The 17,592-nt window shown below is 48.0% G+C and overlaps 4 protein-coding genes across 4 annotated transcripts; 3 read left to right on the top strand and 1 right to left on the bottom strand.

Moving 5' to 3' along the window:
* Positions 1-426: 426 nt before the first annotated feature.
* On the top strand, positions 427-3,051 carry BJ212DRAFT_1569917 (uncharacterized protein; the record flags this gene model as incomplete). The annotated part of the gene is made up of 6 exons (XM_041342035.1): positions 427-957; positions 1,020-1,091; positions 1,260-1,727; positions 1,774-2,489; positions 2,555-2,854; positions 2,883-3,051. 6 exons carry the CDS (start codon positions 427-429, stop codon positions 3,049-3,051), a joined length of 2,256 nt encoding a protein of 751 aa, XP_041190129.1.
* Positions 3,052-4,962: 1,911 nt separating this feature from the next.
* On the top strand, positions 4,963-7,197 carry BJ212DRAFT_1483778 (laccase; the record flags this gene model as incomplete). The annotated part of the gene is made up of 12 exons (XM_041340673.1): positions 4,963-5,120; positions 5,169-5,220; positions 5,272-5,340; positions 5,393-5,551; positions 5,605-5,680; positions 5,732-5,759; positions 5,810-6,536; positions 6,596-6,616; positions 6,673-6,821; positions 6,877-6,900; positions 6,952-7,016; positions 7,067-7,197. 12 exons carry the CDS (start codon positions 4,963-4,965, stop codon positions 7,195-7,197), a joined length of 1,659 nt encoding a protein of 552 aa, XP_041190128.1.
* Positions 7,198-9,630: 2,433 nt separating this feature from the next.
* On the top strand, positions 9,631-11,867 carry BJ212DRAFT_1483777 (laccase; the record flags this gene model as incomplete). The annotated part of the gene is made up of 12 exons (XM_041340672.1): positions 9,631-9,788; positions 9,837-9,888; positions 9,940-10,008; positions 10,061-10,219; positions 10,273-10,348; positions 10,400-10,427; positions 10,478-11,207; positions 11,268-11,288; positions 11,345-11,493; positions 11,549-11,572; positions 11,624-11,688; positions 11,737-11,867. The coding sequence occupies 12 exons, from the start codon at positions 9,631-9,633 to the stop codon at positions 11,865-11,867; spliced, it is 1,662 nt and encodes a 553-aa protein (XP_041190127.1).
* Positions 11,868-12,996: 1,129 nt separating this feature from the next.
* BJ212DRAFT_515948 (DNA ligase 4) lies at positions 12,997-17,517 on the bottom strand. The gene is made up of 27 exons (XM_041343384.1): positions 17,193-17,517; positions 17,080-17,139; positions 16,892-17,026; positions 16,709-16,839; positions 16,574-16,659; positions 16,387-16,523; positions 16,163-16,338; positions 16,019-16,114; positions 15,882-15,967; positions 15,796-15,831; positions 15,461-15,735; positions 15,375-15,411; positions 15,229-15,325; positions 15,011-15,175; positions 14,917-14,960; positions 14,773-14,862; positions 14,672-14,726; positions 14,586-14,622; positions 14,454-14,535; positions 14,341-14,401; positions 14,212-14,294; positions 14,050-14,155; positions 13,645-13,999; positions 13,564-13,593; positions 13,453-13,517; positions 13,322-13,405; positions 12,997-13,257 (listed from the first exon to the last, which is right to left on the bottom strand). Exons 1-27 carry the CDS (start codon positions 17,388-17,390, stop codon positions 13,119-13,121), a joined length of 2,946 nt encoding a protein of 981 aa, XP_041190126.1. The 5' UTR covers positions 17,391-17,517; the 3' UTR covers positions 12,997-13,118.
* Between the last annotated feature and the right edge of the window lie 75 nt (positions 17,518-17,592).

Genomic DNA, 17,592 nt, shown 5'->3' with positions numbered 1-17,592 from the left:
CGAATCAAACGACGGCCTTACATACCCAAGCTTCACCAAAGTGTATTAATGAGAAAGATGTGTGTGAACATCTCTGCGGTGTGGACCTATGAGCCGTAATTGTGAGACATTCGAATTCCACTTGTGCTGTATGATCCAGAACTGCAAGTCCATGAGGGCATTTCAATGTCGACTGAAACATCCTGCAAGGGACTAAGCTTGAACTAAGCTCGAAGACGAGCGATGGAGACTACATAGTGTGCTCACGGTTAATGTTGGCATAGACCCTGCAGAAGAATCTAAATATGTTCAGGCTGAGATCGCGAGAGTGGATGATGAACAAAAATGCACAAGAGCGTTGAAACTCCGCCTTGGTAACTGCTAATCACTTTCACTCCTCCTATAGTCTTGCCTGACCATATCTTTTGTACTTTTTTCTAAACCGCAATGGCGGATGTTGAACAACCCGCGAAACCTATTTCACCGATATCCAACCTGTTGCAGAAAATTGGTTTGACCCGCGACGATCTGAGCCGTCATAGCGACCAAATGCGTCAATTTTTGACTACTCAAGACGCGAAGACTCTTCGCGTTTTTTCTGCAGAGTCTGCAGATGCACAACAGAGTATTGCTTCTGTTCTTGGCAAATCTCGCTCCTGCTCTCATTCCAGCTCAAATTCGCGTCAAAACACGTCTACTGCTTCCCAAACACCACCCCCTTCCACGCCTGTCAAATCTGAGCCCGTGGAGCCTGCTATCTCGCTCCGTCATATGGACAGCATGGAAATGATCCTCGAGAGAAGGAGCCGAAAAATAAAGCGCGATAAGCGGGGAAAGAAAGACAAGGACCGCAATGCACCTTCTCCATCCCCTGCAAGCACAGCTTTCAGCCTTGACGCGTTCATGCAATCACGCGATTTACGACGCGTCCCATCCTTGGATCAATCTGATTCCTCTACCAATATGCCTCATTGGTGTGTGCCATCTATATAGCGCCATTTTCGTTGTTGCTGTCACTTACGTACACTGCTGCATTCAAGGACAACCACGAGGATGAACTTCCCCTTCCTGTCACTCCTCAGCACCGCAAGTATTATAGAGATTATGATACCGTAGACATCCTTCACGTCTCAAAAGGGTATGTTCAAATTTCATTCTTGACAATTACAATGAATACAAATTCGCTTCAAGGGTTCTTACCCCCCGAGACCAGTCACCGACTCCCACGCGCCACAGTTCTTGCTCGATATTCGATCAGCCACATACGGCGAGTGTTGCAGACACTTCAATGCGAACTTTATCACCCCCCGCCGCAACGCCTATTACAATCGCCCCTGCCTTCATCCTCTCCACCTCAATCTTCTCCGTTCGCGACGCCCTCTAAACCTATTGTCAACCTTGTGTCATCGCCTGGCCCCATGGGTCCCCTCCCAGATGAAGATGATTACGAAAATCTTCCATATACCCTTCCTCCCGGTCCATATTCTATGAAGAAACCAGACCTCTCGTATGCGGCCCTTATCGGCCAAGCAATACTTTCTTCGCCAGATCATCGGCTCACCCTACAGGAACTTTACGATTGGATTACGATCGTGTATCCGTATTACAACCGAAGCGAAATGACGTGGATGAACTCTATTCGTCATGTCCTCAGTACAACCATATGCTTCCGTAAGGTCCCCCGTGATCGCAGTGTTGGGCGCACGCTCTGGGCGATTTGGGACTGCGATCTCGAGTTTTCACTGATGGTGGTTTCAGGAAAGAATTCTGCGCGGAAATTAAGGAGTCAACAAGAAGACTGCTCCTAAGAAGCGCGCAGCGGAAGAATCGGCGTCTGGTCGCAAAACGAAACGACAGAAGAAAGGTGCTGCACCTGCACCTGTTGAACCGCCGACAAGCTCGCCTGTACAAGAGACGACTCCTGCATTCTCAGGCTCCGCTCTGCCAACCCTTGTGCCATATTCGCAACTCCTCCCTCTTTTTCCTCCTCGCAGTTCTGCCCATCACCAACCTTACTATCAAAACTGTGCACAGCTGCCTGCCGATGTCATATTTCCTCCCTTACCACCATCGTCGAGTTACGCTCGTACTAGTTCATCATCATCTGCCGTCAAGAGCTCTGATGTGGCGCAGACGTCACCGATCCCCCCTTCCTCCCTACCCGGCCTCTCGCCGAGTAAAAGTTCTTCCAGTCCCCAGTTGTCCTCTGAGGATCACCTCTTTTTTAACCTTGATGGCGGCATGAGCCCTCGCATCGAGTCAACCCCTCCGCTAGAGTCTGGAATTACTCTACTTGATACTGATAGACGCCAACTCAAAGGCAGTTTACCACCTCCCAAACACATCCGAATGTTGCGCACATCCTCTTGTCTCCGGTTTTTCCTGATTATAGAGCTGTGTTTGTGCAGAAAATCCATTGGACTGCCTCCCGTGCCGGTATCTCCTACGCTTGACCGTCGTGGCAAATCCAAGAAAGCTAAGCCACCTGCTAAGGGTTGTCCTCCGCCCATGTTGCCAACCTCTACATCACACCGACCTATGACGCCCCTCCTCGTCCTTCGACGCCTCCTCGTAGGGGTGGCAGCAATACTGTACAACTCTCACCCATTCGCACGCCCTTGTCTCATAAAGGCCTCCACATGAGTCCCTCCGCAAGCCTCGCGCATTACAAATTCAATCTCGATCCACCCCCCTCCGCCACCTTCCACCCGGACGATGGGATTAACCCTGCTGTATTTGATACCGAGAATATCCGCACACCGTCGTGCAAGCGCGGCACGCATGCGCATGGACATCATCATAAAGATACCTCTATCTTGTTCCCGCCTGTAACGCCCAAGAAGCTGGTCTTTCCTACGCACAGTTCCTCCGCAGAGTCGCCATTCCGTACGCCTGGATCAAAGTCCTATATTTGATCCGCATGATCCAGGGGCAATCCTTGATGAGGAGCTGGCGCGGCTTGGCGCAAAAGGGATGCAAGAGAGCCCGATTGGATTATTTGAAGGCCGACGCGGTCTGTTGTACGAGAGCCCGAACATGCCGAGTCCGGGGAAATGGGCTCGGTGGTTCTGAGTTGATTGATTTCGTTCTGTGAGCTCAATCTTGTTTTCATGATTCAGAGTGTATTACCATGGTATTTTGTCTGGACGAATTGTTGTTATTTCGTTCTCCTTGTGTATCTTATCGTTTCACTTTGGCGACTTGCTACTAAGTTATCAGATTCTTGTCATCATCGTTGTGTTATTTGTTCTGCGAAGAGTTGCATCTCCATTTACTATGATCTGTTACCAGCTAGTAGAATGCATATGACGAATAGAAGATGAAATCAGTCGTCGAGGAATGCAATGTGGAGGACGCTCTATTACATAATAGGGAAACCTACTCGTCTACAGTCAGCGGCGATCAAACATCAACGTTCCAATGCAACGCCAGGAATCGTTCCTGGACGTTCTGGTTCAACTCATTTTGGGAGCAGCAGCGAGGCGCTGACGTCATGCAACGCATGCCGCGAGAACTTTAAAGCGGGAGACTCGGCAGTTAGTTTGAACTTTGCACTGGTTTCGACTCACATCCACGCTAGTGCTAAGTCCACCATAGGTTCGAAAGTACATTGACCAAGAGGAACACAACTGTCTGTCTAGCAACTACCATAGCCTGCCAGCTCTGTGAACGGAGTCTCCATTTCATTATGATGTACATGGCTGATCCAATCCTTTATGGTACACTTCAGCCTGACTTGCATCATTCAAGAATGACACAACCTTCTTCATCGCGATGGTCGCACCACGACCATCATTAAAGCTTGCCGCCGCTGGCCGCCCTTCAAAATTCGGTGCCGAGTCATTTGAGCGTCTGGTGCACAGTCGGCCATTGCCAAGGTTCAGATGAGCCACCACTAGTGCCTCCTGCGGCAACCAGCCCCTAATCCTAGTTTAACAATGGGGCTATTCCTGTTTTGAGGCACTGTTTCCATCTTCGAAGAACAGTCTCCTTTACATCCGACGATTTCCGACCACTTTCCTCTGATTTCCCGTCTTCAGGTCTGTGCTAAAAATTGGACTTCTTTTTGGTGGCGAGCTAATCCGGCCCACATGATTTATTCTACCAATGCTAGTGTGCGCAATCTTGCGATAGCTACACGAGAAGTAAACGTTGTCAACATCTCATATCTCCAGTAAGCTGTTGTCTGCATCTAACTTTAGCATCGATGTTCCCCAAGCTGATCCGCCATACAGCAAGTTACTGAATGAAAATGAAGGCACAAAGGCACATACATACTCCGGGCCTTCCTAGGATCACGTCTGATCACTGCCTTCAGTTTTTTCCTTCCGCATCACACAGCGACGGTATCGGTTAGACGGCACAAAACCTCCGCGATGACATTGGTCCTTTCAGAGTAGTCATTATAGTTATCATTCACGCTGCCTAACACAGATGACATCTATATCTACTTTGATCAGTTCCAGGTCGCCTCCCTTACAGCGTGTGACCATTTCTTCCTGACAACATCTAGTTCGATTTCTCGCATGGCATGCTTGACCAGCACTAACCATCAATATTCTTTTTTTACTATGCTTGAAGAGTTGCGTTGAACTGACGTAGCAACCTGACACCGGCACTGCTATAGGACATTCGCGACCACCTGGTTGTCCTGGCCGTCTGTCTTATTTTATGTTATTCGAGTCATGGTTCTATAATGCAATTGTGGTACGCCACCATTCTGCTATGTGTCGGCAGGTGGTTGCTAACTCTAAGAGCAGTACACTGTTGAAATTCAGATGTCCGGAGAGCTGATGATTGTTGAGCAACTGTTTATGGAGTCATCACCAGTCGAGGTACAGCTGCTTTGAATCGGGATACACTAGAGGCTACCGCTGCAAGATAAAAGCTCAGAGGGGTATGTGTCCCTCATCATCATCATCTTATCTTACTTCTTATTACTCTCCCGGGTGCGAGCACTACGGCCTATCGTGAATAACCACGATGATTATTCCTATCTTAATCGCTTCTCTCATTTCATCGATTAATGCTGTATCTATAGTATCCCGTTCACAGTCTTACTCTCAGCCCGCCGTACTCGGCCCCCAAACTACAATAACCATAGGTAATAAGGTCATCGCTCCCGATGGCTTCGAACGCGCGTGAGTCTATCGCCACGACACTCCAAGCTCGCTCCTGATCTTTAACAGAGCAACTGTTGTCAACGGCATGTTCCCTGGACCATTGATTGCAGCCCAGAAGGTGAGCTCCCGTCGACCTCCTTGTCGTGCACCAGCGCTGACCTCACAATAGGGAGATAACTTTGCTATTGAGGTAGTGAACGAGCTCAAAGACGAGTCAATGTTCAAGAGTACCAGCGTCGTAAGCAGTGCCAATCACCCGCGCATTTCTTAATTAATCTTATTTGCCGCAGCACTGGCACGGTATCTTCCAGAATGGGACGAATTATGCGGACGGGACGTCCTTCGTCACACAATGCCCCATCGCACAGAACCACTCTTTCTTACACTCATTCTCCGCCCCGAACCAAGCAGGCACTTACTGGTATCATAGTCATTATTCCGTCCAATATGTAAGCAGCTCTTGAATTTTGCGCACGCAGCGGAGGACTGACGTGTGGAACAGTGTGATGGTCTGAGGGGAGCCCTGGTGATCTATGATCCTGATGATCCCTTGGGATACATGTATGATGTCGATGATGGTGAGCGAATAATTGGTTCACATTAACCCCCTGACCTTCATATGTTACCAGCGAGTACGGTAATCACACTTTCCGACTGGTGAGTTTTAGGTACATCCGTAACCTGTCCGATTAAAGTAGCGTTACTAGGTATCACGTCGTGGCCCCAGTCTTGCGCCACATCATAGGTACCACTGCCAACTCTTCGCTCATCAATGGACTGGGTCGTTATGTAGGCGGACCCGCGTCTGATCTTGCTGTGATCAGCGTCGAACAAGGAAAGCGATATCGCATGCGGCTGGTTGCAATGTCCTGCGACCCAAATTTCCAGTTCTCCATCGATGGCCACAACCTTACAGTCATCGAAGCGGATGGACAGCTGACCGAACCTGTGGTGGTAGATGAGCTCACGATTCTTGCGGGTCAGCGCTACTCTGTGGTTCTGGTAGCCGATCAGCCGGTGGATAACTACTGGATACGCAGTCTTCCTAATTTAGGGGGTGCATCCTTCGTGGGAGGAACGAACTCTGCTATCCTGCGCTATCAAGGCGCTCCGCAGGTCGACCCGACCACAGTCAGTGCAACCCAGATCCAATTGGCAGAGACCAACTTGCATGCTCTGATCAATCCCGGTGCTCCTGGCATTCCAGGGTACGGGAACGCAGATATCAACCTCAACCTCCAGATTACTAGTCCCAACGGAACATTCTATGTCAATGGTACCGCATTCAAACCCCCCACCGTTCCTGTTCTACTCCAAATTCTCAGTGGAGCTCAAGACGCGTCTCAGCTGCTCCCAAACGGGAGTGTGGTCGTTCTAGAAGCCAATAAAGTGGTGGAGTTGACACTGTCAATAATAACCGGACCAGGTGGTCCCGTGCGTCTTTTCTTTCTTTTGATCTCTATGTGTCTGATCTATGTTCTATGTTGTACCAGCATCCCATACACCTTCATGGGGTAAGTCCACCTTGACTTCGATGACATGTTTGATTGGTACTGATGACGATCATTAGCACACCTTCGATGTTGTACAGAGCGCAGGCAACAGTACTTTCAATTATGTCAACCCAGTTCGCCGCGATGTGGTAAGCGCTGGCGTCCCTAATCAACAGATGGTTATACGATGGACGACCGATAATTCTGGTCCGTGGTTCTTGCATTGGTATGTCATTACTTTTCTTCAGCCACCAAGAACGGTACTAACTCTGGGCCAAAAGCCACATCGACTGGCATCTTGATGCGTATGTCTGTCAACGCTCTCGTGAAAGACATGACTGATTCTTTGTATTCAGCGGTTTTGCCGTGGTAATGGCAGAAAGTCCCTCAGACACCGCTGCACATGTGAACCCCGTGCCACGTAAGTCATACTTGAAGAGGCAGTACTTTCATAGCTGAACTGCTTTACAGAGGACTGGGATCAGTTGTGTCCGATCTTTCACTCTTTATCACCCTTGCAATTGGGGGGCGGAGGTCGCTTTTCCTATGAAGAAGCAGCTAATATGTCCACTAAACTCTTCCCACCATCACCCCTTCCCTAAATATGGTAGAACGACATCATAATCATTTTCGTTTCCTGGGGGCATCATGTTTACAGCATGAACTGCATACCGATAATGTATCTTTGTATTCCAGTGCTGCTATAATTAATTTCTGCCCCTTCATAATTAGGTGCCGTCACTGGCGTTGACCTTGCTTGAATGATTAGTAGCCGCCTAACTTCGTTAAACTTGTTTATTCTAAAATACAATGATTTCTGTTAAGATACTACATTTCCTAGCTATGGATTCAACTGCTTTAAGCCCGAGAATCTTAATTTAATTAGTGAATTTTCTGGCGGAGGTCGCACATCTGACTAGAGTAATATAATTGGGGTCCGAATAACACGCCCTTCATACACGAGACAGACTTGCCTGTATCTAGTTTGGGTATGGTTAACTGTTCTATCTATACTCGATCTATTTTCTCGTTTCCGCAGTGAGTTCTATGTTTCCCGCTGTTCAGTGTACAGTGCCTTAACGAACTCGTCCGACAAAACCCTAAAGTCCTAAAGTGGGTGTCGGAAGTCATTGATCAGGGATTCTGGGACCTATATATATATTATTGATGCTCCACTCCGCCCATGTAACCCCAGGCTATTATTAGGTCAGGCCTTGTCACCACACGCATAGTATCTTCGCTGGTTCAGAAGTCCAATACCCAAGGCTCCCTTCCCAGCCTAGTCGAACGGCCCGTGCGGGAATCAATAAGATAGCGGACCTGGAGTTTGGATCGCGCTGATGTACTTTATCACGCGTGGAGTTTTGAACTTTGAAGCGCCAGACACAGCAGTTACTTTGCAATAACGCCACCGGTTTCGACTCAATGGTCCATTGAGATTGGAACATCCTCAGACCACGTCCACGCTAGTGCCAAGCAAAGACTGTCTGTGAAGTTTCTCAAATTTCAATTCCACTGGATTCGAAACTACGTCGTTCATGAGGAACTCAACTGGCTTTGGTCTGCTGTCGCAATCACTGTTGCTAGTAACTACCATAGCCTGTCAACTCCGTGAACGGAGTCTCCATTTCATTACATGCGCGGTTGTCCAATCCTTTATGGTGCCCGACTTGCGCCATTTAATTACGGCACAGCCATCATAAAAGCTTGCCGCTGCTGGCCGTCTCCTTCAAAATTCGTTGCCGAGACATTTGAGCGTCTGGTGCACAGTTGGCCATTACCAAGGTTCAGACGGGCCACCACTAGTACACCCTGCGGCAACCAGTTTCTAATCCTAGTTTAACAGCGAAGCTATTCTTGTTTGGAGGCATTATTTCCATCTTCGAAGAACAGTCTCCGCTCTCGATGCCGCTGTCGTGTTGCCTTGTGACATAGCTCTGGGCCGATACAATGATGTTACTAATCCATTTTTGCAAGGGAAGGCGCAACATCGACTTTGGTGTACATTGCATTCCCGTGCAACGCCGCAATTGAAATATTCACATCCGGCGGTTTCTAACCCATTCCTCGGATCCACTTACCCATCTCAGGTCTGTGCCAAAAGTTGTATTGATTTGTGGTTGCAAGCTAACCTGGCCCACATGATTTATTTTATCAGTGCTGGTGCGCAATCTTGCGACGGCCACAGGAGAAGTGAATATTGTCAGCATCCAAGTCCAACTTTAGCATCGCTGATCCGTCATACAGCAAAATATTGATCGTTGCTGAATGAGAATGAAGCCATGAAGGTATATGCTTGTTCCAGACCTTTCCAGGATCTCATCTGATTACAGCCTGATCCCTCAGTTTCCTTTCGCATCGCACAGCGACGGTATCAGTTAGACAACACAAAATCTCTGCGATGACATCGGTCCTTCCAGAGTAATCATCACAATTATCTACGCTGCTGAACACTTGATATTCATGTTTCCTTTGATCTGTTCCAGGACACGAGCAGGTTGGTACTCAGCTCCTTTACAGCGTGTGACCATTCCTCCCAGACAAAATCTAGTCCGATTTTCTCGCACAGCATACTTGACCAGTACTCACTATCTGCATTCTTCTTTTTCTATGCTTGAAGAGTTGCCTTCAACTGACGTAGAAACCTGACACTGGCACTGCTGTGGAACATCTATGACCACCTGGCTGTCCTAGCCGTCTGACTTATTTTATGTTTTCCGAGTCATGGTTGCAATTGTGGTACGCCTTCATTCTTCAATACGTCGGCAGATAGTTGCTAACTCCAAGAGCAGTACACTGTTGAAATTCAGATGTTCAGGGCGCCGGGGATTGCTGAACAACTGATTGTGGAGCGATCACACCCTGGTTAACATTAGTCGAGGTACAGCTGCTTTGAATCGAGATACACTCGAGGCTACCGCTGCAAGTAGTACAAGATAAAAGCTCAGAGGGGTATGTGTCCCTCACCATCATCTTAACCTGCATTGCACTACTCTCCCGGGTGAGAGCACTACGGCCTATCGTGAATAATCACGATGATTATTCCTATCGTATTCGCTTCTCTCATTTCATCGATTAATGCTGTATCTATAGTATCTCGCTCACAGTCCTACCCTCAGACCGCCGTACTCGGCCCCAAAACTACAATAACCATAGGTAATAAGGTCATCGCTCCCGATGGCTTCGAACGCGCGTGAGTCTATCGCCACGACACTCCAAGCTTGCTCCTGATCTTTAACAGAGCAACTGTTGTCAACGGCATGTTCCCTGGACCATTGATTACAGCCCAGAAGGTGAGCTCCCGTCGACCTCCTTGTCGTGCACCAGCGCTGACCTCACGATAGGGAGATAACTTTGCTATTGAGGTAGTGAACGAGCTCAAAGACGAGTCAATGTTCAAGAGTACCAGCGTCGTAAGCAGTGCCAATCACCCGCGCATTTCTTAATTAATCTTATTTGGCGCAGCACTGGCACGGTATCTTCCAGAATGGGACGAATTATGCGGACGGGACGTCCTTCGTCACACAATGCCCCATCGCACAGAACCACTCTTTCTTACACTCATTCTCCGCCCCGAACCAAGCAGGCACTTACTGGTATCATAGTCATTATTCCGTCCAATATGTAAGTAGCTCTCGAAATTTGTGCATGCAGTGGGGGACTGACGTGTGGAACAGTGTGATGGTCTGAGGGGAGCCCTGGTGATCTATGATCCTGATGACCCTTTGGGATACATGTATGATGTCGACGATGGTGAGCGAATAATTGGTTCATGTTAACCCTCTGACTGTCATGTGTTACCAGCGAGCACCGTGATCACACTTTCCGACTGGTGAGTTTTAGGTACATCCGTAACCTGCCCGATTAAAGTAGCGTCGCTAGGTATCACGTCGTGGCCCCCGTCTTGAGCCACATCATAGGTACCACCGCCAACTCCACGCTTATTAATGGACTGGGTCGTTATGCAGGTGGGCCCGCGTCTAATCTTGCTGTGATCAGCATCGCACAGGGAAAGCGATATCGCATGCGGCTGGTTGCAATGTCCTGTGACTCCGAGTTCCTGTTCTCCATCGATGGCCACAACCTTACAGTCATCGAAGCGGATGGACAGCTGACCGAACCTGTGGTGGTAGATGAGCTCACGATTCTTGCGGGTCAGCGCTACTCTGTGGTTCTGATAGCCGATCAACCGGTGGATAACTACTGGATACGCAGTCTTCCTAATTTGGCAGGCGCATCCTTTGTGGGAGGAACGAATTGTGCTATCTTGCGCTACCAAGGCGCCCCACAAGTCGACCCAACCACGGTCAATACGACAGCCTTGAACCATTTGTTAGAGCCCAACTTGCATGCTCTGATTAATCCCGGTGCTTCTGGCATTCCAGGGTACGGGAACGCAGATATCAACCTCAACCTCCAGGTTACCAATAACACCGGATTATTCTATATCAATAATGTCACATACAAACCCCCCACTGTTCCTGTTCTACTCCAAATTCTTAGTGGAGCTCAAGAACCGTCTCAGCTGCTCCCAAACGGGAGTGTAATTGTTCTAGAAGCCAATAAAGTGGTGGAGTTGACACTGTCAATAATAACCGGTCCAGGTGGACCCGTGCGTCTTTTTCTTTCCTTTGATCTCTATGTGTCTGATCTATGTTCTATGTTGTACCAGCATCCCATACACCTTCATGGGGTAAGTTCACCTTGACTTCAATGACATGTTTGATTGGTACTGATGACGATCATTAGCACGCCTTCGATGTCGTACAGAGCGCAGGCTTCAGTACCTTCAATTATGTGAACCCAGTTCGCCGCGATGTGGTAAGCGCTGGCGTCCCTGGTCAACAAATGGTGATACGATGGACGACCGATAATTCCGGCCCGTGGTTCTTGCATTGGTACGACATTATTTTTCTTCAGCCACCAAGAACGGCACTTACTCTGGGCCAAAAGCCACATCGACTGGCATCTTGATGCGTATGTCTGTCAACGCTCTCAGGAAGGAAATGACTGATTCTTCGCATCCAGCGGTTTTGCCGTGGTAATGGCGGAAAGTCCCTCAGACACCGCCGCACATGTGAACCCCGTCCCACGTAGGTCATACTTGAAGACAGTACTTTCATGGCTGAACTGCTTTACAGAGGACTGGGATCAGTTGTGTCCGATCTTCCACTCTTTATCACCCTCACAGTTGGGGGGTGGGGGTAACTTTTCCCGTGAAGAAGCAGCTAGTATTACCACTCTCCTCTTCCCACCATCACCCCTCCCCTAAATATAGTAGACGACATCATGGTCATTTTCGCTTCTCGAGGGGCACTGCATGCAGACAGTGTATTTTTGTATTCCAGTACTGCTATAATTAATTTATGCCCCTTCATAGTAGGCGCCGTCACCGGCGTTGAGTAATTCATGATTCAATTAATGTTACAACCTTATTAGCGCCACATGTGTGTGGCAACGACTACCCTCATTGCATTGTCCCTCTGCCTATGAACTAGCCCCAAAGTAGCCTAGGCCCTCCAGGGGTGTTTGGCATGGCGATTGCTGGCGAACTCAGAGGGTCCGTGGCAAAACTTGGCACAGCTAGTAGTAGTACCAGAGAGGGTGACTTGGACAATCTGACTTCACAGATTCGCCATCAATCCACTGATGCTTGAATTAATTTTGCCAATGTGCCAAGTGCCAGTTGTGCTGGCACTTGGTCAAAACTCAGCCCAAAGTAGTTTCGCCCCCTACACTACCTAGGGAATATGTAGTACATATCACAAGGTGATAGGGACTACATACGAGATCAGGAAACTTTACCATTTCATTAACTTGTCTCGACTGGGAACAACCGCATCCTTGCGAGTGGCACTGGGAACAGTGCGTCTCTGGAATCTGGGCGCGACCCCCGCCTAATAGTAGTTAGTCTACTTCGCCATCGCAATTATGCGAGATTAGTAGCCTTCTCCGCTGAAGGAAAACTACCAGTTACTGGTCACGATGACCAATGATGAATTTTGTTGACCTTTTCAGTCATATCTAGTATGTGCGCGCGCGTCGTGCTCCCACGATGAACGAGACATTATCTCATTCTCCGTCACATCAGAGCATGATTGGCTTGGAGAGGAGGGAATGCCACTGGCTCGAAGCAGTTCGCACGCGGCGCCGCTCCCCAATCCCACAGCTAACATCGACTCCCTGACGCCAGTAACGGCCAGTTACATGTGGACCTGTCCGTTTCATTTACAGTACTTAAACGCACGAGGATAATGCGCAGGATGAAAAATGCGACCCCAATAAAACTTTGAGGAAACACGTTGAATAAGAAGTGTAGAATCAAGAAAAAGCAACTACGGAGCAAAATCTAAGAGCAACAGCCTCAGTATGGAAGACTGATAGCGACTAAGACTTCTCACCTTCCTCATCAAGCAACGATTCTTCTTCTAAACAAGCTGTCACATAATCGGATATCACCAATCGGCGTCGTTTAGGTCTAAGATTTGCCTCAGTTATATATGACAAGGTTGTATGTGAGCACTTACCTCGAGGTACGCTGTATGAGTGTCAGTCGACGTGAGTCATCTCGCTTGTCCAAGACAACATGCGTGAGCTTTGGATCGTCAAGTGCAACTATCTTTCCACCGTTCTCCCGAATGCTTCTTGAAACCTGGTCGAAGCTTAAAATATCGAATTTGATATCAGGGAAAGGATATTCGGCACCGCACTGAAAGGAAAGCTCACGTGGTGGAGATCTCCTGTTCATACTTGGTTTTCACCGGCATTCCGTTTCCCCGCGCATTGCCCGGCGAGTCAAGGTAAAAACAACTACCACCGATGGTGAGAGCCAATAGCCTGGAAGACACGAGACCTACAGATGCTTGAATATTGCTGTTGTATCATACTCCCTCGCTTGGTCGTCTTCCCCCATTGTCATGTTCTGATATCATTGTAGCAAGAGAACACATGAGTGAAGAAACCCTTACCTGTGACTGTGAATGAAGCGTGGTAGACGACTGTCAAAATAACCAATGAATAATGGTTATGCCATCAATCAAATCACGCACGTTGTCATCAAGGGGCTTAACAGCGGGACTGCGGGGCACTTCTGGTACTCGGAACCACTCATCATCAACATCTTCCTCTTTGACATCATCGTTGTTCGAATCTGCATCAGACTCTTCCTCCGTTTCGCTGTCTTCTGGAACGGCAGGCTTGGCGTCGACTTGAAACCAGTCCACAAGTTCAGGATCAATGTCCTTAGTTTCTTCGAGTTTCGGCTCGAAGCCTTCTGGGGTGATTGGAATTTTCAGGCTCGCGTCTTCCTTTACAGTTCCATCAGTCATTTCCTGGTCCTCATCAGTGTCCAGCTGATGATAATCGTCGGATTCTTGACGTGCTAGGGTTGCGTGAAAGAAGTACCTAAAACAAGTGTGATCCTATGTAGAAACAATGAATCCTACGACACCTACTTCTTTTTGAGAGGAACGAGTTCTCCTCGGTTTATACAATCCGTGATCCACTGAGGTCTGATGATGTCGACACTGTTCTTGTCAATCAATAGCTTAATGTCGTAAGCTGCGAGATTGTGATCAGTCCCTCAGAGTAGTCAAAAGATGTGCATAGGTACTGACGCGTTGTCATTCCTCCATAAATGACTGTAATAGGCTGTTTGGATGTAACAACCTGTACGCAGCTACCTCCATTGGCATGGATCCTGTAACGAACTTAGATCTAGAATGTCAGAAATGATCCTGTCTTACAATTTCATCAGTTGTTGACGGTCTTGGTTGCCTGTTCGTGATTTTGGGTCTGACGACACCACTTACAATCAAGGTCACCGTTGATCGAACATCAGGCAGCAATCAAGACTCACTAAATTTCATATCCTCAAATAGGTCTGACTCAATCTCGACTGCACGTAGATCAGGTCCTTGGTATTGTGGTAGGACAGTTGCCTGAGAGATGCTCAGACAACAATAGCACGAAAGACGCTAAACACACTTGCCTTCTTTGCCGTCGTCTTTCGCTTCTTCTTGGACATGCTACAAAGGATTAACCTGAATGTTGGCGAAAAAACCAATGAACACCCACCCAGCATCACTTTCCATCTTTCTTTTACGCTCGGAACGCATGCTCTCGAGAACAGCTAAAACAGGTCAGACTTTGTACTGATGAAATACAAAGGCACGCACCTGATGCAGTCATGCAATCTGCAATGGACAAGTCGTCGCGAATTAACAAAGCTCGAGGAAACCTCATTGTAACGCCCAAATGATACTGATCTATTCCACGTGGCACATCAGCGAGACAACGCGTTTAAAATCGTTGCCTGATACCTGAAGTCGTGATTTCAGCCGCCTTGACCTTCAGTATGAACGAACTGACAATCATATCGTCAGCCTATGCCAGCAGGTAAAGTGTGGGTCATACTCCTCTGGTTCCAGATACAAGTCGCCTTTGTCTTCGTATGCCTTTTTTGCAGTTTGTAGAAATTCTGGGGGATGTTTTGGATCCCATACTTTCCAAGGCTTTTGTCTGAGCCAGATATAGTCTGCAAATGACAAGCCCGTGCCCACTCTGACGAAGGTGCTGTACCTAATGTCCAGGAATATTTATACATCAGACGCTGCATCCATTGCAAGACTTACTTCGGTTCTTCATCCCCTTCCGGGCGCCGGTCGTCGAGGACTGCGCAGATGAGTGTCGAAACACCTCCCGAACGTTTTCGAGTGCCATAATTGCCAGCTACATTGAAGTTGTATGCTAAGTAAACACAATAAATTCACGAACTCACCGACTACTAACACGTCCACGGTCTCGCCCATGTTGTCCTGAAAGTACTGTGAGCGTAAATGTAATGGGGTGCCTCGACCGATTTACCATATATTCCGGCTTAACCTTAATCCAATCCTTGTTTCTTCCGTTTAAGATGTACTCGGAGTCAGGATGTTTGATCACGAGGCCTTCCCCTCTTGACGCCATGACTTCATCCATCTTCTGCCGAACATCTTTGGCGGTCTTGCCTTCGAACTCCGCGGTGAATTCAATGCGGCCTGGAATCTCTTTGATGCATGCGCGCAGGTTGCGTTTGCGGAACTTGAGCGACTTCTGGTGGAGGGACATGCCATTGAGATAGAGGAGGTCAAAAACCTTAACTAGATTGAAGTGAGATTGAAGTGAGCATTGCTGTAAAATCTAGAACAGTGGGAGCATACAGCATGGTCTGGGATTGTGCTCCTTCTTCGATTTGTCTGAGAGGTATCATAAGCGCTTCGACAAAGGACTGACTGAAGATACCGACCAAGTGCAGCTGTCTTCAAGGTACCAAATGGCAAGTTACGTTCAGAAACGGGGTCCCAGACTAGCATTTCTCCATCGAGAATGATACTGCAACACAACTTCAATTATAAACGAAGGAAACGTCGAAATAAACTCAACTCATCGATCCGTTCGTCGAACGCAGAGTCGATAAAAGGAGTCAAACTGCCCTGCCCGACATGCTGTCCGTACAAGTAAGTGTAATCCTTTCCTTTCCTAAATCAAGGGTCAACTTAGATCATTGGTACACGCGACAAGTCCTACCTCGAACAGTAAAAGTATTCATTTCCGCGCTTGTGCAGCTGCATGCGCTCGCCATCAAGTTTCTCTTCGATGATGAATTTATGTCCTTGCATTTCTTTCACCGAATCCTCGATCTTATGGGTTGGTCTTTTACACAGCATCGGTGCGAATGCACGGAACAATTGAATGGATTTGTCCTATGTTACATCAGCTCTGAAATCCTCAACGAACAGGAAAAGTTGTACCTCAGCATTCAACCTCCTTGAAGGATCCCATAGCTCCCAAGCAACCTTCTTGAGGTCGGAACAGATGTTGAATAGATCTTGTGCATCTGGATGGAACACGCCAAAGACAGTCGTTTCCTTCACAGAAATAACCATGTCTTGGAAAGTTGATACATGATTGGAGCCATGATGGAAGGGAACAACATGCCTTTCAAAATTATGTGTACAATCCATCGCTGTTCCTCAGCAGTAGCACGATTGTAAATACGCTGAAGAATTCTGGACTGAATGTCCCTGTGAGCGGTCATTAGCCAGAGAGTATGTAAAATATCGTCGTCCGTACTGCTTGCCCATGTTCTTGGACAAGTCATCCAGGACTTCGTTCAAATCATGGACCGACAGGCTTCCCTCGACGACGGAGGACCGCTTGCTCACAACCTCGTACAAAACTGTGGGGAAGTCGCCAGAGCTCTTCTAAAGGAAAGCTCAACGAATGTGTTCAAGTCACGGAATACGATATACAAACATCTTTTTCGGTGGGCTTCTTCCAGTTGAGCAAGCGGATTGCATCCGGATCTCTTATGCCGAGTGGGATCAGTTTGATGTAGGTCTTGGCAAGGTTCTTCTCCTTCAGGCCATACACAGCGCGCTCACGGTCTTTCTGCTCACATGTTCAGCTTACCCAGATTATTGTTTAAGTGACAGCAAACGTGCCTGTGGAAGGATCAGGCGGAGAACGGGATAAAGATCATGTCCAATTTCTTCTCTCCAATGCTGACACCACACAAGCGTCAGGACTGGTGTTGTTCGTATGGACAAAGACATACGTTGAACCAGACATCTAAGAGTCGCCGTCTTCGTTCGGGCTTTCTTTCTGTCGATAATTTCTCAAATAGCCCGGCTAGTACTGAAAAGGGAGCACTGCCATTGTTTTGCGGGGGAGGTGGGTAGGGTGCAGTTTCTCCATCGTGAATCGGTTCTGGTGAGCCTGGAGGTGATGTCAGTGCGGGTGTAGGCTGCATCATTATGCTAGAAAATCAAGAAAAGAAAGATGTTGTTCTTGAATGTAGTAGTACTTGTCTGCAAATCCTAGTAGTGTCAGGGGATGGTGGAGGTTCGCAGCAAGAAAGTCAAAACGCGTGACTCGAACTAGCGAGAGCGTGTTATTTGTTTCTATTTGGCTACTCTTTGCCCTCGGCTCAGAGTCTGCGGCGCTCACTGGCAGCT

Source organism: Suillus subaureus, assembly GCF_016647635.1.
Source record: "Suillus subaureus strain MN1 chromosome Unknown BJ212scaffold_29, whole genome shotgun sequence".
Lineage (NCBI taxonomy): Eukaryota > Fungi > Basidiomycota > Agaricomycetes > Boletales > Suillaceae > Suillus > Suillus subaureus.
This window is presented reverse-complemented; position numbering and strand designations above follow the sequence as displayed.